Genomic DNA, 26918 nt, shown 5'->3' on the forward strand with positions numbered 1-26918 from the left:
ATATAAACTTCAAGTGCCTGTGGGCACTTGAATGTGTACTCTGATGTTAATTGTTCAATAAATGTCAGTTAGATCCAATTTGTTGATGGTATTGTTCAGTTTTTCTGTATTCTTGCTGGTTTTCCATCTACAGATCCTGTCAGGTTTTCAGAGAGGAATGTTAAAGCCTTTAGCTATAATTACATGTTTGTCTATTTTTACTTTCAGTTCTGTCTGGTTTTGCTTTCTATATTTTGAAGTTCTGTTTTATGGTGCATATTAAAGTGCTTTAGATATGATACTGTTTCTCATGGTTAGATAGCATTACCAACTTAATGTACATGAATTTGAGCAAACTCTGGGAGACAGTGGAGGACAGAGGAGCCTGGCATGCTTCAGCCCATGGGGTCACAAAAAGTTGGACACGATACAGTTATACGACCAAATGTCCAGGGTGGTAGGGGATGGGGGTTTAAATTTCCCCAGCTGAAAACCACTGGTCTATTATATTTAATTTCTGTTGTTCTTCTTTTCTTCCTGATGTTCCAGATTTCCTTTTAGTATCATTTCTTTTTTTCTGAAGAATTTCCTTTAGCAATTGTTATAGAGCAGATACTGGTAATGATTTTTCTTGGCTTTCCTTCACCTAAAGACACTGTTTGTTCACTTAGGTGAATAGGTGAATATCTACAGGTGAAATTGCTGGATTGTAGGGTTGGTGTATGTTATGTTAAGTGTATGAGGGGGCCTGGGGTGGGGTGGGAGGAGTGGGTGGGCAGAGTGTGCATGTGTGATGGTGAGATGGAGGAGAAAGAAGGAACAGCAATGGAAGCAGGAGCGAGAGGGTGAGTAGTGAGAACCTTAAGAACAAGTCCACAAAATACATACCTATTTCACAGACTGATTGGTGGCTTGGCAGTTTTTTATTAGCTTAAATATACACTTACCATATGACCAACAATCCCACTCCTAATTTACCCAAGTGAAATGAAAATACATGTCAATGCAAAAAACCCACATTTGAATGATCATAGTGACATTATTAAAAACTAATACATAATACTAATACATCAAAAGTATACTTCAGTTGTTTTAAAAATATGTATCAAGCTGTACACTCAACATTTGTGCACTTTTTTGTATCTATGTTGTTATACTTCCATCAGTTCAGTTCAGTTCAGTCGCTCAGTCATGTCCAACTCTTTGCGACCCCATGAATTGCAGCACGCCAGGCCTCCCTGTCCATCACCAACTCCCAGAGTTCACTCAAACCCACGTCCATCGAGTCAGTGATGCCATCCAGCCATCTCATCCTCTATGGTCCCCTTTTCCTCCTGCCCCCAATCCCTCCCAGCATCAAAGTCTTTTCCAATGAGTCAACTCTTCACATGAGGTGGCCAAAGTATTGGAGTTTCAGCTTTAGCATCATTCCTTCCAAAGATATCCCAGGACTAATCTCCTTTAGAATGGACTGGTTGGATCTCCTTGCAGTCCAAGGGACTCTCAAGAGTCTTCTCCAACACCACAGTTCAAAAGCATCAGTTCTTCGGTGCTCAGCTTTCTTCACAGTCCAACTCTTACATCCATACATGGCTACTGGAAAAAACGTAGCCTTGACTAGACGGACCTTTGTTGGCAAAGTAATGTCTCTGCTTTTGAATATGCTATGTAGGTTGTTCATAACTTTCCTTCCAAGGAGTAAGCGCCTTTTAATTTCATGGCTGCAGTCACCATCTGCAGTGATTTTGGAGCCCAAAAAAATAAAGTCTGACACTGTTTCCACTGTTTCCCCATCTATTTCCCATGAAGTGATGGGACGGGATGCCATGATCTTCGTTTTCTGAATGTTGAGCTTTAAGCCAACTTTTTCACTCTCCTCTTTCACTTTCATCAAGAGGCTTTTTAGTTCCTCTTCACTTTCTGCCATAAGGGTGGTGTCATCTGCATATCTGAGGTTATTGGTATTTTTCCCATAAATCCTTTTAATTAAAAAACCTGGAAATAATCCAAATGTCTTTCAGTTTAGTGAATAAACAAACTGTAGTACATCCCAGCCACTATGGAGATCAGTATGGTGGTGGTTTAGTGGCTAAGTCATGTTCAACTCTTGCGACCTCATGGACTATAGCCTGCCAGATTCCTCTGTCCATGGGATTCTCCAGGCAAGAATACTGGAGTGGGTTGGCATTTCATTCTCTAGCAGATCGTCCCTATGCAGGAATTGAACCCAGGTCTCCTGTGTTGCAGGCAGATTCTCCACCAACTGAGCTATGAGGGAAATTGTAGAATAGTATGGAGATTCCTTAAAAATCTAAAAATTGAGCTACCACATGATCCAGCAATCTGACTCCTGGGCATATACCTAGAGGAAACCATAATTTGAAAGGATACATACACCCCAATGTTGATTACAGCACTATTTACAATAGCCAGGACATGGAACCAACATAAATGTCCATCAAGGGAGAAGTGGATAAAGGGAATGTGTTACATATATACAGTGGAATATTACTCAGCCATAAAAAAGGACAAAATAATGCCACCTGTAGTGACATGGATGGACCTAGAGATTGTCATACTAAGTGAAGCAAGTCAGACACAGACAAATATGATATTGCTTATATGTGGAATCTAAAAACAGGGTACAAATGAAAAGTGAAAGTGAAAGTCACTCAGCCATGTCCAACTCTTTGCAACCCCATGAACTATACAGTCCATGGAATTCTCCAGGCCAGAATATTGGCATAGGTAGCCTTTCCCTTCTCCAGAGGATTTTCCCAACCCAGGGATCAAACCCAGGTCTCCCGCATTGCAGGCTGATTCTTTACCAGCTGAGCCACAGGAAAGCCTAAGAATACCGTAGTGGGTAGCCTATCCCTTCTCCAGAGGATCTCCCTGACCCAGGAGTCAAACCAATGTCTCCTGCATTGCAGGCAGATTCTTTACCAACTGAGCTACAAATGAATTTATTTATAAAACAGAAATAGAGTCATAGAAAGCAAACATGTTTAGCAGAAGAGAAGGGGAACAAGGCTTAATTTGGGAGACTGAGATAGACTAGATAACTATTAAGAATCAACTGCATAGCAGTTGTTGTTCAGTCACTAAGTCATGTCCAACTCTTTTGCAACCCATGGACTGTAGCCTACCAGGCTCCTATGTCCACAGGATTTCCCAGGCAAGAAATACTAGAGTGGGCTGCCATTTCCTTCTGCAGCGGGTCTTCCCAACCCAGGGATCAAACCCACATCTCCTGCAATGCCAGGCATATTCTTTATCACTGAGCTACCTGAAAAGCTCTACTGAATAGCACAAGGAGCACTATTCAGTACTCTGTAATGAGTTATATGGAAACAGAACCTTAAAAAGAGTAGGTGTATGTGTATGTATTTGTAAAACTGATTCACTTTGCTATACTGCAGAAACTAACACAGCATTGTAAATCAACTATACTCCAATAAAAATTAATTTAAAATTAAAGCTAAAATTAAACTTAAAAAATTATAGGACAGCCACATAATGGAATACTACCCAGTGAAAATAAATAACAAACTACTGTTTCATGAAACAACATTGATGAATAATAATAATTTTTTAAAACCTTATGTTAAATGAAAGAATCTGGACCCAGAAAGCTCCATATGGTAAATTCCATCAACATGATATTCTGGAAAAGGCAAACTGCAAAGGACAAAATTCAGAGTAGTGGCTGCCCAAAACTAGGTGGGGGGAGGAGCTGACTACAAGTGACATTTGAGGGCTGATGAAATATTCTCTACCCTGGTTGTGGCAGTAGTTACATAATAGTCAAAGCTCACAGATCTGGACTTAAAAATGACAAATTTTACCATATGTAAATGATACCTCAAAAAACCGACAGAGGGTGAGATGGTTGGATGGCATCACTGACTCAATGAACTTGAGTTTGAGCAAACTCCGGGATATAGTGAAGGACAAGGAAGCCTGGTGTGCAGCAGTCCAGCCACAGAGTCAGATACAACTTAGTGACTGAACAACAGCAAACCCAACTTAAAAAATAAAAAGACTACTTAATGGAAAATAGGGCTTCCCAGGTAGCTCAGCTAGTAAAGAATGCCTGCAGAGTAGGAGACCCTGGGTTGATTCCTGGGTTGGGAAGATCTCCTGGAGAAGGGATAGGCAACTCCCTTCAGTATTCTTGGTCTTGCCTGGTGGCTCAGACGGTCAAGAATCCGTTTGCAATGTGGGAGGCCTGAGTTTGATCCCTGAGTCTAGAAGATCTCCTGAAGGAGGTCATGACAAACCCACTCCTGTATTTTTGCCTGGGGAATCCCTATGGACAGAGAAGCCTGGTAGGCTATAGGCCATGGGATCGGAAAGAGTCGGACACAACTGACATTTAGACAGAAAATCCTTCCTTGCTTTCAGGGACCAGATGGACTGCATTCTTGTCTAACAGCGACTTTGAAAAAATCTCAGCCAGATCTCCAGGTATAGCGTTTGGCCTGCCTGCCCTAGAAAAACCAGATGAACATGAACCTAAGCCATCTGTCTCGCACAGAGTGGCTTCTTTGGGGAGAAGGGTGATGCTTAATCTTCATCACGTGATGGGCAACCAGGACGGTGCAAGCACTTGTCTTGGGCACCAGCCCCCACCCCCTGCTGAGACATGGGAAAGGAGGGAGGGTCCTGGGACTGTGTTGGCTGAGTCCGTGTTCACTCAGGTGTACCTTCATATGCCCGGGGCGGTGCAGATGTGTTTCTGCACGTGTGTACTCATGACACAGCATGCACAGCATCTCCCCAACATGTCCCAGCACCAGGCCCAACCAGGGCAATGCTGGGCAGTCAGTATGTGGACAGACCCTCAAGCCCACCACCCTGTGCTCATGGTGTCCGTGGCCTCACTGAGCCCCATCTTTGGGTCCCCTCCTGCCCTCAGGATGCCCTTCTCTCATAGCTGATGTCTTGAGAGATGCAAGGTGGAGAGATCTTAATGTGACCCAACAGGTAGTTCGGCCAGGGACCAGAACCTTGTGGGATCACAAAGCTGTCAGCAATGGGGTGGACACCTGCCACGTGGCCCTTCTGCCCACACAACAACCTGACGAGGGAGCATCATCCCATTGTGGAGGCGCAGGAACCAGGGTTCCCAGAGGGCGATGCCCTGCTCAAGGTCACTTGTGCCAAGAGGCCAAGCCGGGCTTTTGCCCACATCTCCCACTAGGCACCCCACAGTCCTGCCTGACTCCCTTTCCACACCCCATTCCTCATGGTCTGTGTTCCACCCCAGGGCACCCCAGCTGCAAAAATGAATCATTTTTCTGTTCCTGCTACATTCCTGATCTGGGGAATGATGTCCCCTGTTCCAACCCCTCTTCCAGCTTTCCTAGTCCCCAGAGAGGGCCATCCTAAGTCCTCCATCTCCCTAACACATCCTTTCCTTCTGCCCTACCCTCACCCCCACCCCTGCCACCTGCATCCAACCACAAAGTCCAGTCAGTGCCCACCCTGGAAGTTTATCCTGAATTCATTGCCTTGTCCATCTCTCATCCACTGACTTGGTCCAGGCTAGCCCTGTCCCTCCCTCTGTGACCCCCTCTACCCTCTGACTGCTCCCACACCTCCTATCTCCATCACTCAATCCCCAAATGTCCCCAGTTTTCTAAGACCACACCCGGGACGCTGACAACAGCAGACAGCGGAAAGGCAGTCAGCTGTGTCTCTACTTGGAAAGGAAATGGGACAGGATGTAGGCACAGAGCAGCACAGAACAAAGCCACACAGGCCCGTGCTTTCTGAGAAATATACCTTTTCCAGGAATTGACTGAGTTTCAGTAACTCAGAGGCTCTCTACATATCCACAAGCCTGCTCTGCATCCTCCGCCCATCCCCAGTGAGTCAATCGCTCCTGATTTTCCTGCCAGATGCTGTCTGATTGTTGGTGAACTGGTTCCTGTCTCTTTGTAGCCTTGAAATAAGCTGGTTTTCACCCAGATGAGAAGCAGGTGAGTGCATCCCATATGTTGATCATATAGTCAGTAGCCATCCCTCCCCGTGATGCACACACACACCAGTCACTCACCTTCTCCCAGGCTCACAATCCTGCTGTTCATCAGGCAGCAGGCGACCCTCCAGCTCCAGCAGATGCACTGTGAGCAGTCTGAAGCTGCTCTGGAAGCCCCTTTCTCTTTGCCCACGATTGGTTTGGAAGGGGAAGCGTGACTCAGTTCTGACCAGTGAAGAGGGAGAGCAGGCCAGCCAGGGGGTTATAAGAAATACTATATTCCCTAGAGGGGGGAAAAAAAGGACAAGTGATGAGAAACACCTTCCTTTAGTGCATTTGGACATCGCCAGGAAAAAATGTGCCCCTGGAGGCTGCTGCAGCCATGGTGACCAGGCAGGCTGTCACTGGGGACACAGCACCAGCACGATGGAAAAGCCTAGGTCCTTAGTGGCCTCGACGAGCTACTGAAATGGATCTGAGTCACCAGCCTCAGTCTTCCTGTTACAGAGTCAGTGGCTTCCCAGGCTGTCAAAACCTGTTTTAGTTAAGTTCTGCCTCTTGCAGCCAAATGCATCCCACAGGGGCATCGAGGTCCTGGGTCCCACACGCCATGAGGCACCCACCTCCTGAAGGCTTGTCCCATGCAGTGCAACACCCCATCTGGCCCACCCCATGGCTTCTGACCCAGTATTTCCTAGAGTCATTACAATGGCCTAGAAGGTGTACTAGGGGGTTGGCACCTCTGAGCCTCTAAATGCCCCTCTTCCTGGAGTAGGAATGGTCATCCAGGATTCTGTTGGAAGAGACCTTGGGTTTCTCAAGCAAGGCCAGATGATAGCACTGGCCTCCTACTCTACTTCCAGGGGGCTTTAAAGTCCCAGCGACTTTATGTTTTGAGGTAGGTAATCATTGACCTTTCCACTTAAAGCAAATCATAGTCTCCCTTAAAAAAAAAAAGTTTACAGCTTTGTATTTTTTTAGAAGAGAAGAAAAGCGAAAGCAAAATTCTTAGCTTTGACATAGAAGCTGGTGTGAGAGCGGAAGGACTGTAGTGCAGCTGTGGCTTGGGATGGCTTCGGTAAGTCCCCTGAAACTCCCCACCACGGACTCTAGATAAGTGGGCAGCTCCCCTCCTGTAAAGGCCGGGTCTTGCTCTTCCCAGAGCCTGTCTGGAGAAGGCTTTCATAGGAAAATATATTGACTGTTTAAAACTTCCTTTTCCTGCTGGAACCATGAGGTCTTGGGGCGGAGTGAGATTCCTGTCTGCACCCAGCACTGTGGGGGGTAGGGACTTCCATGGGGAGGAGCACTGGGTGTTCTGGGGGCCGTGGGGAGGAAGCTGGGGAGGCAGCGGAGGGGGCAACCCTGGGACAAGGGAGATGAGTGCATCGCACCTCCTCTGCCTCCTCCATCACCCAAGGCACCAGTCCTGCTGCAGAGAATGCACTTGCATTTCAGCGATCTGTTCCTGAAACGCTCTCTCCCAAGCAGCCAGAGTTTCTGAATGAGAGAAGTTTCGGTGGGAGAGGCAGGTTCCTTTCCTAGAGTGCAGCTGGAAAGGAATAAGCCAGATTCCTGCCATTACTGAAAATCAACCAATTCTGGGAAGAGGTGTAGTATTTCTCAAGAAATGCGGCATCAAGCCTTGCTTTGAGCTACTCTGTGCCTGGCTCCTGCCCCATTTCCTTTCCAAGTAGAGACACAGCTGTTGCCACTACCCCGGCCATGGTCTTAGACATCTGGGATTACTTAGGGATGGAGTGAACAGTCCATCTATATGTTCTCCAGATGGAGACAGGAAGTGGGGTGGGGGTGGGGGTTCAGAGGTCAGAGGGAGTCACAGAGGCAGGGATGGGGCTGCCCCGGACAAAGTCAGTGGACAGGAGATGAGGAGGCAGTGAATTCAGGGACAACTTTTAGGGTCAGCCTTTTCAGTTGGACATGAACTTGAGAAAGAAAGGGGAGGTGAGATGAGTCCAAGTTTCTCTGTAGATAATTTTGCTGCTGGGTATATATATATATTTGCAAGCTTGTTTCTCTGTATAGTTCTCCTTTCATTGGTATTTGCCTGGGACACAGTGAACTCCTTGAGTCTGTGTACCTACTGGCTGCTTATTACCTGACCCCATAGTACTCATGTCCAAAATGTCTCTTTTTCTAATCCATAAGCTCCTTGAGGGCTGGGTCTCTGCCTTGCCTTTACATCCTGGATTATTCATAGAAAAGCCCAGTTAAATTCCCCTTTGGGGACCCTTGTTCTCAGTCCCTCTGTCATGTCTGACTCTTTGCAACCCTGTGAGCTGTAGCCTGCCAGACTCCTCTGTCCATAGAATTCTCCAGGCAAAAATACTGGAGTGAGTTGCCACTTCCTTCTCCACTGGGGATCCCTGACAACCTCCTAACTCTCACGCAACAATTTATGTACTTTTTCTTTTCCTTCTATTCTGGAAAACAAATGAAGTTCATAAATTTTGACCATTGTCCAGTGTTCTGAAATCGGTTCTCAGAAAGGTCTGGATGACTTCTTCTAGGAAGATAAATTATAGTTACTGCAATAAGACAGCATGATTTGTCTGTAAAATTCCAGCAAAAAAGATATTTGTCCTGCCACATGGTGCTTCTTGGCAGTTTTAGTGCTTCTATAAATAGAAATGAACTGCCCTTGACCCTGCTTCACAGCCACTGTAGAGTGGTGATGGGCTATTCCCACTGCTCATCATTGCTATCCTAGGGGAATCCACACTCCCTACTCATCTTTGATGGAGTCTCTCAGTCAGGCCAGAGTTTGGAGGTGGGATGTGGGCAGGCCCCTATCGGTCTGTCCCCAAAGAACAGTGGGTAAGTGGGAAAGGACAGAGGGCTGGAACAACCTCTGAGGAGCTCTGTCTCCAGGTGTCCCAAAGAGATTTATGGTTGGTTTAGATGAGGGAAGTCCAGATTGGAGTGCCCCCACCTGTAGCTCTTAGCACAGTGTCTGGTACTGGGACCTCAGTACATTGAATGACGGTGATCTTGAAGATCTCCTGACAGTTCTCAGGCTCTGGGCCACTGCTCTCTTCACAGGGTGGGGCTCTGAGGAGTGTTTCAGCATCCTTCCCACCTTCCCCTGCAAACACACGCAAATCCTCACTCACACATGCCCACTGTGATGTAATGAGAAATATATATTTAGTCTTGGTCCCAGGTTCCTGCCACAGAGCTTCTAAAACCCAAGTAATTTCCTGAGCAGTTGGGGAAAGAGGAATGTGTTTCATCATTCAGAAGAAGCCCCTTTCAACTGACCAGGTGATCAAAGAGCTGGAAGTAGCATTAATCACCAATAGCCAATGGTCTCATCAACCGAGCCCAAATAATAAAGCCTCCATAAAACTGCTAAGCTGGGGTGTTGGTGAGAGCATGGAGTTGCTGGAAAGCAGAGTTCCTTGGAGTGGACAAGGATGCTCTGAATCACCCCCTGCCTCACAGCTTGCCCTCTTGAGTTCCTGAGTTGCATATTTTCTAGTAAACGGGTCATCTAGCAAGTAAACTGTTTTCCTGAGTTCTATGAGCTGTTCCAGCAAACCACTGAATCCAAGGAAGGGGGCTGTGGGAACCATCAATTTATAGCCAGTTGTTCAGAGCGCAGGTAACAACTTTAACTTGCACCTGGCATCCGAAGCTCAGTCTCCTGGGACTAAGCCTGTGGGGTCTGCGCTGACTCTGGGCCGTCAATGTCAGAACTGAGTTAAACTGTGGGGCAACCTTCAGTGTGCACCGAGGATTGAACTGCTTAGTGTGGGAAACCCACACGTCCGGTGTCAGAAGTAGAGTTTCAATGCCATTCTCTCAAATCATCCCTCCCTCTCCCTTTCCCACAGAGTCCAAAAGACTTCTATACATCTGTGTCTCTTTTGCTGTCTCACATACAGGGTTATCCTTACCATCTTTCTAAATTCCATATGTATGTGTTAGTATACTGTATTGGTGTTTTTCCTTCTGGCTTACTTCACTCTGTATAATCGGCTCCAGTTTCATCCACCTTATTAAAACTGATTCAAATGTATTCTTTTTAATGGCTGAGTAATACTCCATTGTGTATGTTCACTTTATAACTATTCAATGTTGCATATGTTACATTAACCTTTTCTGTATATGTTATATCTCATAATAAAAAGTAAAGAAGAGGAAAAAAAAGTAGAGAAGTGAGCAGAGTGCAGAGAGAGTTTTCCTTTGCTTGTCACACACACGTGCACACACTCTCACCCTCAGGAGGAGCACCCAGGGGGACATGACCGCCAGAGGCTGACTCCACCTGTCTGCCAGGCTCTGGGTCAGGAAGGGGAGTGTCTGTGGAATACCATGCCCCCAGATTTGACAGCCTCTGCAGGGCTCCCAGGTGGGCAGTAGTCAGATAACCCGTGTGCTTGCCTGACAGTCACTGTGGTGGTCAGGACGATGGCCTGGGAATCAAGCGGCCTAGTGCTGAGAACTGGTCACATCACTCAGGGGCCAGGTGGTTTTGCAAAACCTCCTCTCCATCTCTGAGCCTTGATTTCCTCTTTCATCACACGGGGTTCACAACAGTGCCCACCTCATAGGCGGGTTGTGTGAATTTATTGAACTATTCCTGTAAAACTGGTCAGCAGAGTCCTTGGCTCAGAGTAAGCATTCAGTAACTAATATACTAGAAAGAGTAACAATAAGGTAGACGTCCCAGCAAGGTGTGCACTTTGCAAGTAGTAATGACAGGTGGGCAGGCCCATAGTCCCTGGCAGACACGTGAAGTGGGCTGGGCACCGGCATGGCCAGGCAGCATTGGGAGGACATCCTGGAGAGAATGAAGGCTGCTGAGCTGCTCCCGCTGGGCTGAGCCCTACCCTTGGTCTCCAGCTCTCCCATCACCTCTAACAGCCTTCTTGTTGGTTTTGCAGCCCAAGCCCAGGCTTGGAGACCTCATCGAGATTTTCCGCCCTTTCTACAGACACTGGGCTGTCTACGTTGGTGGCGGATATGTGGTCCACCTGGCACCCTCAAGTAAGTGTCCTCCATGGTGCTGAGGCAGGAAGCAGAGGGGATGGGGGAGCTGTGTGTAACCGGGGACCCCAACATTCTTCTTGCTCCCCAACTGGCAGTTGGTTCCTAAGTGCTACAAGAAGACATCTTGGTGTAGGGCCATGGTTTTCAAACTCTGCTCCTTGGAACCCAAGGGGTATGCAGAGAGATTGAGGTGGGATTCCAACGGGGCAGCTCTACTGTAATACATTTTATACATTATGACCTAGTATAAAACACATTCAACTTTTAAGTTGAATCTTAAGTAAATCACCTGGAAAGAGCACAGGTGTTTGGGCAGCAGAAGTGACTGTGGATCCAGTTTCATTCTCCACCCTCAGTTTCCTCATCTGTAAACTGACTGAGAATTCTTAACTTGGGGTATTGTTGTGAGGATTCCCCCACTTTCTTTTTCTAAATTATTTAACTGTGGACAAACTTAAATGCAGTAAAATGCACAATATATTCAAGTGTATAGTCAATGAATTTTTTTTTAATGTATCCATCCATGTGACAATGAACAGATCAAGGCCTGGAACATTTCCACGGCCCTTAAAAGCCCCTCATGCCTCTTCAGGACCCTCTCTCCCTCCTGAGAGGCAGCCACTCCTCTAGGTCCTCCTGCTTTCTTTGCCTGTTCTGGAACTTCAGGGCAACTCTTGGGTCCAGCTCTTTCACTGGCCCCGTGAAGTCCCCCATGCTGTTCTTATTTCTCCATTGCTGTGTATCCTCGGACAATGGGAATCCCTCAATTTGTTATCCACTCTTCTGCTGATTGGCATTGGATGTTTCCAGGTGTAGGCTGCTCTGCATGCAGATGCTGTGGACATTCTTGGGTGTGTCTTCTGCTGACCTAGGATGGTAGCAAAATCAGTGACCTCATGCTGCATTTATAGAGAAATCAAAGTAACCAGGGTAGAAGTCACCATCCCCACCCTGATCAACCAAACCACCAATCTCGACATCCACAGAATCTGCCCTTGCCCTTATTTATAAAGCCAGCCCCTGGATTGGACTAGGGCCCTGGACTCCTCCTCTTACTTTCATAAGCATTTTGACCTCAACTTCCCCCCTGCCTTCTGTGTTGTTCCTCTTGGCTTTGAAACCACTGGAATATCTCTCACTGTTAAACAAAGACCTCCTTGACCACATATTCTCTCTAACTAACTTCCCATGGGGTAGATCTCTTGTCTGCCATGACCATTGCTGGCTCCTCACTTCCCTTCCTCTCTTCTGTTCCACCTGGGGGTATTTACACCCCTCCTGGAACAGCTCTTATCAAGGCTTCATCAATATCCTTGTTCCAGCCTCCTTGCTTCTCTGCAGCATTTCGTACGAGTGACCTCTCTCTATGCTTCCCCTGGCACTGCCTTTCTTCCTTTCCCACTAGGCCCTTCCTTGTGGCCTCCTGTGGGAGGGGGCTGGGGGGCTTCCTCCTCTCTCCCATATCTCTCATTTTTACTCCTCCCTCACCTGTGCCCTGGATTCTAATACCTTCTACTTGTCGATGTCTCCCTAAGACCACAACCTTAACTTAGCCTTGATCCTGCTCAGCTTCAGGCTTGTATACCCTCTTGACTACTTGGCATCTTCACTTAGGTGTCTAACTGCATGTTGAACTTGACACTCCTCAGATGGAGGGCTCCAGACGACAACACCATTCAGTTGCTTAGACCAAAGTCTACACATCATCCTTGATCCTTTTCACCCTCTATCTAATCCATTAGGAAATCCTATTGGCTTTATCTCCAAAGCAGACCCACAACCTGATCATTTCTCAGCATCTCCACTGATGTGCCTGGGGTAAGACACCGTGCTCTCTCCCCTGATGCTACTGCAGTTCTGCTTGGTCTTTCTGCCCCTTGTCCACGATTGTCAGTCCTTCCTTCACTGGGCAGCCAGCATGATCATTCTAAAATATAAATCTGGTTATGTCACTCCTCTCCTTAAAATTTCAACTGGCATTTCCTTCACGTATAGAAAAAGTTTCAAATCTGTGCTGTGGCCTCTGAGCCTGGCATGGTCTGGCCCAGACTGCCTATCTGATCTTCCTCTTCTTCTTCTCTCTTGGGTCTCCGGACCTCACTGGCCTCCTTGCAGCCTTCCTTCCTGAGGTCCTTGCTTTTGTCTCCCTTCTGCTTGTGATGCTCTTTCCTGGCTCTCAGCACAGCTGCCTCCCTTTCAGCATTCAAGTCTCAACTCAAATGGCCATTCCTGGGTGTGGCCCTCCACAGCCTGAGCGAGGGCAGCCTTCCCTGGTCATCCTCTCCTATGTGACTTCACTTAATCTTCCCCACAGCCTTTCAAAACCTAAAAGTATTTTTTTTCTATTTGTTCACTGTCTTTGTCCTTTCACTAGAGTATATACTAGTCGAGGGCAGGTACGCTGTCAAGTTCATGGAGGGCTTCAGCACCTTAGACAAGGCCTGGCACATAGTAGGGCCTCAGTATTGACTGACTGTGTTGAGTGGGTATAAATGCTGGACAGGAGACAGGAAAGGCATGACAGAGGTCTTGGTGGAGAGTGTGACACCTATCACTGGGTCAGCAATGCTCCTTAAAGGAAAAAGATTCTTCTATCTGCATCTTCTCATTGGAGCTTCACAGGAATCTTGTGAAATCAGTGAAGCAAGGGGGACTGACCTCATACTACTGAAAAAGTGGTGGAAGTTAAAGCTGGAAGGAAACTTAGAGAACAACCCAGTACTAATGAGAGTGAACACTTGCTGGGCACTAACCCTGTTCCAGGCACTGGGGGAGGCACCTTACCTAACCGGTTTCTTAAATCCTTGCAGCTCTTCATCCACAGATGTAGGCACAGGTGGAACTTATTGGACCTGTTCTACAAGGAACTGGGGAATCAGAGAAGTTAAGCAACTTGTCCACAGTCATATAGCAGAAAGTCACAGGGTGGGACTCAAACCCTAGCTCTGACTCTGTTTCCTGCCTTTAAACCTGGTGCTCTGCGGTGAAGTCTGAGGTTCCCCAAATTTCAGTCATTGATTATTAGCCATACTCATCTGCCCTTTCTCCAACAGTTGAATTGGTATTTTCTTTAATGTTGTTGTTCAGTTGCTCAGTCGTGTCCAACTCATTGTGACCCCATGGACTGTAGCATACCAGGCTTCCCTGTCCTTCACCATCTCCCAGAGTTGGCTCTAACTTATGTCCATTGAGTCAGTGATACCATCCATCTGTCTCATGCTCTGTCATCCCCTTCTCCTGCCTTCAGTCTTCCCCAGCATCAAGGTCTTTTCCAATGAGTCAGATCTTTGAGCCAGGTGGCCAAGATGTTGGAGCTTCAGCTTTAACATCAGTCCCTCCAGTGAATATTCAGGATTGATTTCCTTTAGGATTGACTGGTTTCATCTCCTTGCAGTCCAAGGAACTCTCAAGAATTTTCTCCAACACCAAGTGCAAAAGCATCAATTCTTTGGCACTCAGCCTTTTTTATTGTCCAGCTCTCACATCCATACATGACTACGTGGGCCTTTGTCAGTAAAGTAATGTCTCTGCTTTTTAATATGCTGTCTAGGTTTGTCATAGCTTTTCTTCCAAAGAGCAACCGTCTTTTAATTTCTTGGCTGCTGTCACCATCCACAGTGATTTTGGAGCCCAAAATAGTCTCTCACGACTAACTTTAAAAACAAAAATAATTCTTTGAAAAGGAGCCTTAAATTCCTAAATTGATGTGTGTTCATGAATCCATCTTAGCTTGTCTTTGTGGATTCCCAGCATTGGCTCAGCTAATTTAAGTGACATGTCAAGACCGTGCAGTGATGGAACCAGGATCAGCACCCATTGCTTCTGCCTCTGAGCCTGTGCTCACTCTCACTAGGGTGGCACCCAGCGTGTGGAGTGTAAGGAAGCCCTCACTGTTGGGTGTTGACTCTGAACTTGCACCTCTGGAGCTGGAATCTCCTGAAATTCTGTGCCCCAAGCACCTTGCTTGCCTCTCCCTAGTCCCAGCCTCTTATCTGCCCGCCGAGGGGCTGAAGGTAGATTGGCCTCTGGAGCTCCCCTGATCCAGTCCCCACGCTGACCCTCTCCACAGACTCATGGCTCAAACACAGCACCTTCTTATTTATTTCACTGAATCCTTTAAGCACCTACTAGGAGGAAATCTGAATTCCTCTGATTTTCCAAATCTCATAGTTGTTCTCTGGGCAGAGGGGTTCAGTGCTCTTTGGAAGGCCAAGCAGAACAGGACCTGGACTCTGATCAGACCCTCTGGCCATTGCTTGTTGCTGTCACATGGCGTCACAGTGCAAGATGGGTCCTGCCCTGTTAATGGGACGCTTCCCCTTCTGGGAGAGACCTGAGGGTTCCCGATCATGGCAAGGCCACAGAGGCTCTCTGGGGGACATGAGTCTCCTCTGTGATGTTCCCTGGGGTCCACCTCTTTCATTCAAGCCCAGTTTTCAGTCATCATACCCTCCCTACATGATATAAGCTGGTGACCTCAAGAGGGATCTCTGTGTGGGCACCAGCTTTTGCTTCACACCATCCTGGCCCCTGTATTGACCCCAGATCCCTTTCTTAAGGCAGTTTTATTTCTGGAAATCTCTTGCACATTCCAGGCCCTCAGCATTAACCAGGGCTGTGCCAGTGTACCCCTCCTTGACCTCCTTGGTGTCACTCCCCTTGGAGCAGCTGTGGGGTTTTGGTCCCTTTGTTCCCAGAAGGATGGGATCCCCGTCTGCAAATCCATTCAACTTTTCTGCAATAATCAGCTTTGTGTGTGTCAGGGAAGTGGAGCCTTGGCAGGATCACAAACAATTCACACTCTCATCCCCCAGGGAGGTGGGTGTGCTCAGGGCCCATACTGCACAATCAAGAGGGCCACTGAAGTGTCACAGGTGTGCAAGGCCAGCTTCTGTACATTAAAAAAAAATCACAACAAATCATAGGATTTTACTCCTCCTTATTTCAGATAAGAAAACCAGGGACCAGAGACCACAAGGGCCTTATCCAAGGCCACACAGCTCTGACCCTGACTCATCTGCTCATCCCCTTGTGGATGTGGTGGATACTAGGCTGGGGGCCGGCCCAGGACCAATCGTGTTCTCCATTCTGAATCCACAGGTGAAATCCCGGGAGCTGGTGGGGCCAGTATCATGTCTGCAGTGGCCGACAGGGCCATAGTAAAGAAAGAGCGGCTGCGTGACGTGGTTGGGAGGGATCCATACAGGATCAACAACAAGCATGATGACAAGTACGACCCATTCCCTCCCAGCAAAATCGTCCAGCGGGCAGAGGAGCTGGTGGGCCAGGAGTTCTGCTACAGCCTGACCAGCCAGAACTGCGAGCATTTCGTCAATGAGCTGCGCTACGGGGTCTCCCGCAGTGACCAGGTCGGTCCTCGGTGTGTCCCTAGCTCCATGGTCTCTTAGTTTCTTATTTCTCTGCTGTTTCTCTTACTCAGCCAGGCCACATCCCGCAGAAGTTGCCTTAAGATATATAGGATAATGGGGACAACAGTTCACTCTACATGCCAGGCTCGAACTTGAATTGATTGCTTTATGAGCACCTGTGGCTGCTGTAACACATGGCCAGAAATTCAGTGGCTTAACACAACACAAATGTATTGTCTTATAGTTCTGGAGGTCAGAAGTCTGAAACAGGTCTCACTGAGCTAAAATCAAGGTGTCAACAAGGCTGTGTTCTTTCCTAGAGGCTCTCACAGAGAACCTGTTTTCTAGTCTTTTCCAGCTTCAAGAGGCTGCCTGCATTCCTTGGCTTGTGGCTCCCTTTCATCTCCAAAGTTAGAAATGGCTGGTTGAGTCTCTCTCCCATTGTATCACTGTGATACTGACTCTACTCCTTCCCGCTTCCATCAGAAACTTTGTGATTATATTGGGCTTATCTGGAAATCCAGAATAATCTTCCTATTCTAAGGTAAATTGATTAGCAACCTTAATTCTGTCTATAATCTTAATTCTCTCTCTCTCCACATAGCATAATGTGTTTACAAGTATTAGGAATGAGGACATATTATGGGATTAAGACCTAGGCATCTTTGGGGGCTATTTTTCTGCCTACCAGTTACTCTTTACCCTGGGTACAGTTAATGTCCTGGGAGCTCCTCTTGCTGTTATTCTAGAAAGATTTCCCTCTATTGTCTCCTGCACCAGAGCACCATCTTCCGTATCTCATGTCCTCTTTCTTGGTTTGTTGTTGTTGTTGAATAGCTAAATTGTGTCTGACTCTTTTCCAATGCCATGGGCTTTAGCCCTCCAGACTCCTCTGCCCATGAGATTTCCCAGGCAAGAATACTGGAGGGGGTTCCATTTCCTTCTCCAGAGGATCTTCTCAATCCAGGGATCAAACCCATCTCTCCTCCTTTGGCAGGTGGATTCTTTACCAATGAGTCACCTAGGAAGCCCTGTCTTGGTTTACACATTTCTTGTGGTGGAAACTCCTTCAGCAGCTTCCTAAAACAGGATGCATGGAAGGAGAATTTTTTGAGAATCTGTATGTCTGAATTATTTTTCAATTCACCCTCCCACTTGAAATAATAGTCTGTATAGGTATAGAATTCCAGGGCTTCCCTGGTAGCTCAACTAGTAAAGAATCCTCCTGAAATGCAGGGGACCCTGGTTTGATTCCTGGGTCAGGAAGATCCTCTGGAAAAGGGATAGACTCCCTACTGTAGTATTCTTGGGCTTCCCTGGTGGCTCAGACAGGAAAGAATCTGCCTGCAATGTGGGAAACCTGGGTTCAATCCCTAGGTTGGGAAGGTCCTCTGGAGGAGGAGGACATGGCAACCCACTCTAGTATTCTTGCTTGGAGATTCTCCATGGACAGAGAAGCCTGGTGGGCTATAGTCCATAGGGTCTCAAAGAGTCGGACACGACTGAGCAACTAAGCACATAGGTTTGTAATTCTAGGTTAGAAATTGTTTTACTGTAAGATTTTGAGGGCATTCTTCCGTTGTCTTCTTGTTTCCAGCATTGCTATGATGAAATGTAGAGTGATTCTGATTCCTGATCTTTTCTCAGTTTCCTGTTTTTCTCTCCTGCTCTAGAAGATGTAATGTCTTGTCTTTACCCAGTGTTCTAAAATCTCACACTAACGTGCCTTGGCATAGGTCTCCTTTTATCCTCAAAGCACCATTTCAATCTGAAAACATATACCCTTTGGTCCTAGTAAATTTTCATGAGTTATTTTGCTCTTGCTTCCCCTCCTCTGAGTTTTCTCTAGTCTCTCTTTCTGGAAAGTTTATTGTTCAAATGTTATACTGACTGGATTATTCCTTCATTTTTACCTTTGGAAGCTGTTTTCTATAGCTTCATCTTTTCTGCTGTTCCTTCTGAGAGATTTCCCCACCTTTATCTCTAAAATGTGTATTGAGTTTGTAATTTTCAACATATTTTTATTTTCTAAGGATTGCTTTTATTCTCTAAACATTCTGTTATTTTTAATAGCACTGTGTTCTTCTTTATTGTTGATGTTGTTTAGTCACTAAGTCATATTTGATTTTTTTGCAGCCCCATGAGCCATAGCCCACGAGGTGCCTCTGTCCGTGGGATTTCCTAGTCAAGAATCCTGCAGTGCCTTCTCCAGGCGATCTTCCCAACCTTCAGTTCAGTTTAGTTGCTTAGTCGTGTCCGAATCTGCAACCCCATGAATCACAGCACGCCAGGCCTCCCTGTCCATCACCAACTCCTAGAGTTCACTCAAACTCATGTCCATTGAGTCGGTGATGCCATACAGCCATCTCATCCTCTGTCATTCCCTTCTTCTCCTGCCTCCAATCCCTCCCACCATCAGAGTCTTTTCCAATGAGTCAGCTCTTCGCATCAGGTGGCCAAAGTATTGGAGTTTCAGCTTTAGTTCCAGTCCTTCCTATGAACACCTGGGACTGATCCAACCAGGATGGACTGGTTGGATCTCCTTGTAGTCCAAGGGACACACAAATGTTCTCCAACACCACAGTTCAAAAGCATCAATCCTTCGGCGCTCAGCTTTCTTCACAGTCCAACTCTCACATCCATACATGACCACTGGAAAAACCATAGCCTTGACTAGATGGACCTTTGTTGGCAAAGTAATGTCTCTGCTTTTCAGTATGCTATCTTGGTTGGTCATAACTTTCCTTCCAAGGCGTAAGCGTCTTTTAATTTCATGGCTTCAATCACCATCTGCAGTAATTTTGGAGCCCAAAACGATAAAGTCAGCCACTGTTTCCACTGTTTCCCCATCTATTTGCCATGAAGTGATGGGACCAGATGCCATTGTCTTCGTTTTCTGAATGTTGAGCTTTAAGCCAACTTTTTCACTCTCCTCTTCACTTTCTGCCATAAGAGTGGTGTCACCTGCATATCTGTGGTTGTTGATATTTCTCCCGGCAGTCTTGATTCCAGCTTGTGTTTCTTCCAGCCCAGCGTTTCTCATGATGTACTCTGCATATAAGTTAAATAAGCAGGGTGACAATATACAGCCTTGACGTACTCCTTTTCCTATTTGGAACCGGTCTATTGTTCCATGTCCAGTTCTAACTGTTGCTTCCTGACCTGCATACAAATTTCTCAAGAGGCAGGCCAGGTGGTCTGGTGTTCCCATCTCTTTCAGAATTTTCCACAGTTTATTGTGATCCACACAGTCAAAGGCTTTGGCATAGTCAACAAAGCAGAAATAGATGTTTTTCTGGAACTCTCTTGCTTTTTCCATGATCTTGTGGATTTTTGCAATTTGATCTCTGGTTCCTCTGCCTTTTCTAAAGCCAGCTTGAACATCTGGAATTTCACGGTTCACATATTGCTGAAGCCTGGCTTGGAGAATTTTGAGCATTACTTTACTAGCGTGTGAGATGAGTGCAATTGTGTGGTAGTTCGAGCATTCTTTGACATTGCCTTTCTTTGGAATTGCAATGAAAACTGACCTTTTCCAGTCCTGTGGCCACTGCTGAGTTTTCCAAATGTGCTGGCATATTCAATGCAGCACCTTCACAGCATCATCTTTCAGGATTTGAAATAGCTCAACTGGAATTCCATCACCTCCACTAGCTTTGTTCATAGTGATGTTTTCTAAGGCCCACTTGACTTCACATTCCAGGATGTCTGGCTCTAGGTCAGTGATCACACCATCATGATTATCTGGGTCATGAAGATCTTTTTTGTACAGTTCTTCTGTGTATTCTTGCCACCTCTTCCTAATATCTTCTGCTTCTGTTAAGTCCATATCATTTCTGTCCTTTCTTGAGTCCATCTTTGCATGAAATATTCCCTTGGTATCTCTAATTTTCTTGAAGAGATCTCTAGTCTTTCCTATTCTGTTGTTTTCCTCTATTTATTTGCATTGATTGCTAAGGAAGGCTTTCTTATCTCTTCTTGCTATTCTTTGGAACTCTGCATTCAGATGCTTATATCTTTCCTTTTCTCCTTGGCTTTTTGCTTCCCTTCTTTTCACAGCTATTTGTATGGCCTCCTCGGACAGACATTTTGCTTTCTTGCATTTCTTTTCCATGGGGATGGTCTTGATCCCTGTCTCCTGTACAATGTCACAAACCTCCATCCATAGTTCATCAGGCACTCTGTCTATCAGATCTAGTCCCTTAAATCTATTTCTCACTTCCACTGTAAAATCATAAGGGATTTGATTTAGGTCATACCTGAATGGTCTAGTGGTTTTCCCCACTTTCTTCAATTTGAGTCTGAATTTGGCAATAAGGAGTTTATGATCTGAGCCGCAGTCTGCTCCCAGTCTTATTTTTGCTGACTGTATAGAGCTTCTCCATCTTTGGCTACAAAGAATATGATCAATCTGATTTCGGTGTTGACCATCTGGTGATGTCCATGTGTAGAGTCTTCTCTTGTGTTGTTGGAAGAGGGTGTTTGCTATGACCAGTGCATTTTCTTGGCAAAACTCTATTAACCTCTGCCCTGCTTCATTCCATACTCCAAGGCCAAATTTGCCTGTTACTCCAGGTGTTTCTTGACTTCCTACTTTTGCATTCCAGTCCCCTATAATGAAAAGGATATCTTTTTTGGGTGTTAGTTTTTAAAGGTCTTGTAGGTTTTCATAGAACCATTCAGCTTCTTCAGCATTACTTGTTGGGGCATAGGCTTGGATTACCATGATATTGAATGATTTGCCTTGGAAATGAACAGAGATCGTTCTGTCGTTTTTGAGATTGCATCCAAGTACTGAATTTCAGACTCTTTTGTTGACTATGATGGCTACTCCGTTTCTTCTAAGGGATTCCTGCCCACAGTAGTAGATATAATGGTCATCTGAGTTAAAGTCACCCATTCCAGTCCATTTTAGTTTGCTGATTCCTAGAATGTCGACGTTCACTCTTGCCATCTCCTGTTTGACCACTTCCAATTTGTCTTGATTCATGGACCTGACATTCCAGGTTCCTATGCAATATTGCTCTTTACAGCATTGGACCTTGCTTCTATCACCAGTCATATCCACAACTGGGTATTGTTTTTGCTTTGGCTCCATCCCTTCATTCTTTCTGGAGTTATTTCTCCACTGACCTCCAGTAGCATATTGGGCACCTATCGACCTGGGGAGTTCCCCTTTCAGTATCCTATCATTTTGCCTTTTCATACTGTTCATACTTCCCAACCTAGGGATCCTGAATTGCCACGTGGATTCTTTACCACTGGGCCACCAGGAAGTCCCTCTTCTTTACTGTATACATTCTATTCTCTAAAGACACTTTTTAAAAAGATGTTGTCTTTTCTTTCTCCAGATTACCTTTTCCTTTTTTTTTTTTTTTGCTCTCTGTCTTCTATTTCAGTGGTCCTGCTACATGTCTGGTACATCTGGATTGTGCACTCGTGATTAAGAGTAGGGGGCTTTCAGAGTGAGCTCAGAGGGCACAGTGGCTTGTTGACTTTGAGGCTCACCTCAGAGTAGACTGGGAACCCTCATGTTGGTACCTTTCATTGTTTCCACTTGGGCCAGTCCGATTCCCCAGAACAGTTTTCCTAAATCTTATGTAGAGGGTAAAGCACTGGGAGCAGAGGGGACGGGAAGGCCAAAAGTCTCCATTTCACATATGTATTGCCTCTCAATCCCTTTTTGGAGGTATGATACCCACACCCTCACATGTGCTTCTGTTTACAGACCCCAAATCTTCTGATTTCCATTGCGGTTAAGGAGGGGCTTGGGCTCTCTCTCTTTCACCCACTTCCAGAAGTACCTGGTGATGTCAATATGTGATCTTTTTCAGGGATTCTGTTGTATACAGTTAGCCCCCGACATATAAACATTCAAGTTTTGAACTTTCAAAGATGCGAACTTGTGTTCCAGCAAAGTCAGGAAGGAGTGACACTGAAGCTTGCCCTCCATCTCCTATTGCTGATGATCCTTCAGTTCCACCATCTCCCACCTCCTCTCCCTCCTCCAGTCAGTAACTCTTCTTGCTTGTTCACGTGACACCAGCCCCTGGATGCCAGCCGTTGTTCTCCACTACTGTACTTTTCAAAGTACTATACTGTAAGATTAAAAATATATCAGAGGGACATCCCTTGTGGTCCTAGCAGTAAAGAATTCACCTGCCAATGCAGGGGACACAGGTTTGATCCCTGGTCCAGGAGGATCCCGTGTGCCACAACTGCTGAGCCCAAAACTACTGAGCCTAAGCTTAGAGCCTATGCTCCACGACAGAGAGGAGCCCCCACTTCCTGCAACTTGAGAAAGTCTAAACACAGCAGTGAAGACCCAGTGCAGCCAAAAATCAACGAGGAAATCTTTTTTTTTTTTTTAATGTATGAGAGCCCTATTAAAAGGATGGATCAGATGGTAAAGAATCCATACCGAATGCAGGACACTGGGGTTTGATCCTTGGGTTAGGAAGTCTCCATTGAGAATGGAGTGGCAACCTACTCCAGTACTCTTGCCTGGAGAATTCCATGGACAGAGAAGCCTGGCAGACTACAGTTCATGATGTCGCAAAGAAACAGACACAACTGAGCAGCTAAAGCTTTCCCTTTCAATAAGTATCTTTGAGTGTGATAATAAAGAATTTAAGTTGAAGTTTAAAAAAAAGTGTTCTTTATACTTTGCTTTTATTTTTTATGTATTTTTTGTATGAAAAGAATTATAAATCTTTTACAGTACAGTACTGTATAGTTGATTGTATTACTTGGGTACCCAAGCTAACTTTGTTGAACTTACGAAGAAATTGGACTTAAGAACATGCTCTCAGAACTGACCAGGTTAGTATGTAGGGGACTTACTGTCTTTAGGATTAATATTCAGCTTTTCCTACAGCTGCCTTAGCCTTTACTGTTCTCTGAGTCCTAGTGGAATTATGCCTAAAACTAATGTCTTACTTTATTTTTATTTGGAGTTCAGGAAGCAGTGAAATTTGATACATGTTCTGTTTTTACCCTGAAACTTACTCTCTTTTGCAGAATTTTTTTTTTCCAGTACAAGCAATATAAGTAAGATATCTTAATAATTTAAAGTATAACATCACCACTCTTTTTCATAGTTGAGTCATTTATTGAAGAACGTGCAGAGAGCACTTGGCGCCTGGCAGGTCTGGGCACTGGACATACAGCAAAGATCAAGACAAGTGAGGGCTCTGCTAGGACCCAGGTCAGAGTTCATTGAGGATTCAATAGAAATTCCTCTTCAAATTTACACGTATCTCAAGAGCTTCCTGTTGATCAGCCAGGATTTCAACCATCTGGCCTCATCTCCCTGTCCTTTCCACAATCAACCTCTGGGGATCTGTCTGCTTTAAAAACCCACAGGCTGAAGGGAATTTCCCTCTTCAGGCCTGTGTATGTCATTGGCCAGCTGCCGCATTCACAAATCCCTTCCTCCTGCTGCCCTCCTCTCTGCATTTCCCTGCCAATATTTGTTGACTCCTGAGTTTGTCAAGGAGGCTATGAGGCACATGAAGCTCCATGAGTTGGACATCCTTGTTGAATGTACAGTCTGTACTCAGCTTACTGACACAGAATCTGACTCACTCTCCTCTCTCTTGCAGGTCAGAGATGCTGTCACAGCAGCTACCATCTCTGGAGTGGGCCTGATAGCCCTATTCGCTGGAGCCATGTTCTCAAGAAACAAGAAGCAAAATCAATGACCTGAAGGGAGTGTCTTGTCAGCAGTGGCTTTAGACATTGAGGGGTGTCTTGTTTTGCTAGACAGTTTTGAGAGAGTTAACAGGCAGGTTGATAGGCAGTCCAAGGCCCCTTTAAGGAGGAAGTAAACTTTCCTTCTTTTTCTTATTCTTTTGCCTTAGTCTCGTAGGCCCTGTGAGCTATGATATATCTTTCCAAGGATGGGCTATTTTTAAAAGCTCTGTGTTCATTTTGCAACAGTCTATTTCATTTGAAAACTGGCCTTTTAAGCATAACATATCTTACTCCTGGGTATGCTTTTCTCAGACTCTAGGTCTCCATGTCAGTCATTATAACTGTACCAAATGGTGCCTGGGAACCTGTTTCCTCACTGCTTACACAACCATAACACATCTCTCCCAGGGAAAGAGTGCTTGAAACCCCATTCTTCCATACTAGTCTTGGGCCAATGTTATCTCAAGATGTATGCTGTGGGAGAGGGTCTGGATAAAACTTTCTCAGTCTTGAGGCTTTCTTTTTATCTATTCTCAGCAGCCAGTTGAAAAGTATATAATGCCCTGCTTAAACTAGTGAGGTGGGTACTCTTTCTACCCCCTTCCGATATCTATGTCAGAAGCTTTCTCTGTCCTTTTACGTTAAATAAAAATCTTTGCTGCACAAAGCTCTGAGTGACTGAGACTGCATCTTTGGTCCTGGAGTTAAATCTTCTCCTTTGGAGACCACAAATTCAACACCAAACACCATAAGCTATCAGTTTGGTTTGGTTTGTGGATTTCATTTTTTCTTGCAATAGTAAAAACAAAACCCAATAAGAGAAGAATTTATTGGGGGACATGCATCAAGAACTGCCTGGCTGGAGTCTGTTGAGGTTGCAGTGAGGCTCTGTTCCTGCTGATGCAGGGTGTGCTCTGATTATTTGGTGATTTTCTCTCTCTTTCTATTTGTGGGCTATGTTCTTTACCTGTAGGAAAAGAAGTCCAGCTTTGGTTATCTCTAGTAATGGGTGTTTCCACGTGTGTAGGTACAGGTGGGCAGCAAGAGAGACAGACAAACCTGACTGATATGCAAGAACAGGAACCAAGGGCAATCAGGACCCTTGACCTGGAACTAGACCCAGGCCGGCTTCCAGGAGTCAGCAGCCGGAGTCTGTAGATGTCCAGTGGGGCTCAAACCAAACCAGACCACAGCCATAATGAAAATTATGGCCAATCTTGTTTAAAACCTCCCCTGCTCTCCACAGCTTTTCTCTGCCTCATCACTTCCACCCCACAGTGATAATGCATCCTCTCCTCTTGGAGCTTGTCATGGCCCCCAAGTCTCTGATCCCACACCCACTCCTGTGGCTTCTCTTCCCATATCAGTTTAGCTCCGTCCCTACCCCTGGCCTGAGAGGAGCTCCTAGCACAAGCTCCTGAGAGAGAATCTGATTGGCTCATTCACCACACTGAGCTGTCTACCAGTTGGTTGACTGCCATTGGGTCAGGTGGCCCCACTAGACCAATCAGCTCTGGCCAGTGGAGCCAGGTCATATGGTACAAGGCTGCCTCAGACCTTATGGAGTGTGGTTGTGGATGCCTGCTGCCTAGGCCTCTGGGGAGGGGTTAGGGAAGGACGTACGACCTTTCCTGGTTGGACCCTTGAGATTTGCTGCTATCACTCACTGGGCTTGGCAGATGTTCAAAGTGACCATTTTCCTGAAAAGAGCTTTTGTGTGTTCCTCAGAGGCACCCTGATGGGGCCACTTTGTCCTTCAGTCCACAGGACAAGTTTCTCCTCCATCTAGTTGCCAGTGTTTCCTTGATCAGCTCTGGTTGTATGGGGACCATCTGTCTGTGGAATCCTGGACAGAACTTATAAATGGCCCCTTGCCAGCTCCCTCCTGCTTGGACCATATCTGGCCTAGGATAAGCTTGTGCTTTTTTATGCCCTAATGTTGATAAAGAATAATTTTCTCCCAGTGTAGTTTTTTGGTTTGTTTTTTTTTTTCTTTTTTGGTTCAGCCCTATTGATGTAACATGTCATGCCAGCTCTCAAGCTCCCCAAACCCAAGAGACACAGGCCAAATATAAAAGGGTGGGTATCTTAGAGCCCCTTCTCTTGCGTGGGGCAGAATGTGATGTGGACACATAGAATATAAACCTCCAAACTAACTATGTAGGAAAAAAAGAATGAGGAAAAATAAACACAAGAAAGCAAATCAAAACACCCAGTTCAATTTAAAAATAAAGAAAAATACAAAAAGTCTGCTGTGTAGAAAAAACCAGAGGGATGGTATGGGGAGGGAGGAGGGAGGAGGGTTCAGGATGGGGAACATGTGTATACCTGCAGTGGATTCATGTTGATGTATGGCAAAACCAATACAATATTGTAAAGTAATTAACCTCCAATTAAAATAAATAAATTTATATTTTAAAAAATAAATAACTAGATAAGATGGAAGAAGTAATTCCAAATGTATTAGTCATGACCATCAATAGAAATGGATTAAAGTTGCCAAACTTGCAAAGTAAAAGCAAACATAACATTGGATTAGAAAACTAATCCAGGGAATACTGTTTATAGCAGATAAAATGAAGTATAAGAACACAAATTAAAATGATGGACATTTTACAGGGCAACTCATCTGATGTCTTTAAAATGTTAATGTTATCAAGAAGAAAAATTGAGGGTGTGTATAAATTGTCTTAGACTGAAAAACATGTTGGAGGCAAAACAATTAAAGTGTGAAAAATGATTATAAAAGCAATCTGGACTAACTGGGGAAATTTAAATATGGAATGAGTATTTAACCATATTAAGAAATTATAAATTTCATTAAATGTGATAGGCATGAAATTTTATGTAGCACATGAGCCAGTTTAAAAATG

General features: G+C 45.4%; 1 protein-coding gene across 1 annotated transcript in view; it reads left to right on the plus strand.

Moving 5' to 3' along the window:
- Nucleotides 1-24597, plus strand: part of LOC128068578 (phospholipase A and acyltransferase 3-like) — a 35657-nt gene extending 11060 nt beyond the window's left edge. Inside the window, exons 2-4 of the mRNA XM_052661689.1 lie at nt 10856-10978; nt 16082-16350; nt 23955-24597. Coding sequence (XP_052517649.1) covers nt 10856-10978; nt 16082-16350; nt 23955-24053 — 491 coding nt within the window. The 3' untranslated portion in view covers nt 24054-24597. The remainder of the gene's footprint in view (nt 1-10855; nt 10979-16081; nt 16351-23954) is intronic.
- Nucleotides 24598-26918: the final 2321 nt, after the last annotated feature.

This window comes from Budorcas taxicolor, chromosome 25 (assembly GCF_023091745.1).
Source record: "Budorcas taxicolor isolate Tak-1 chromosome 25, Takin1.1, whole genome shotgun sequence".
Lineage (NCBI taxonomy): Eukaryota > Metazoa > Chordata > Mammalia > Artiodactyla > Bovidae > Budorcas > Budorcas taxicolor.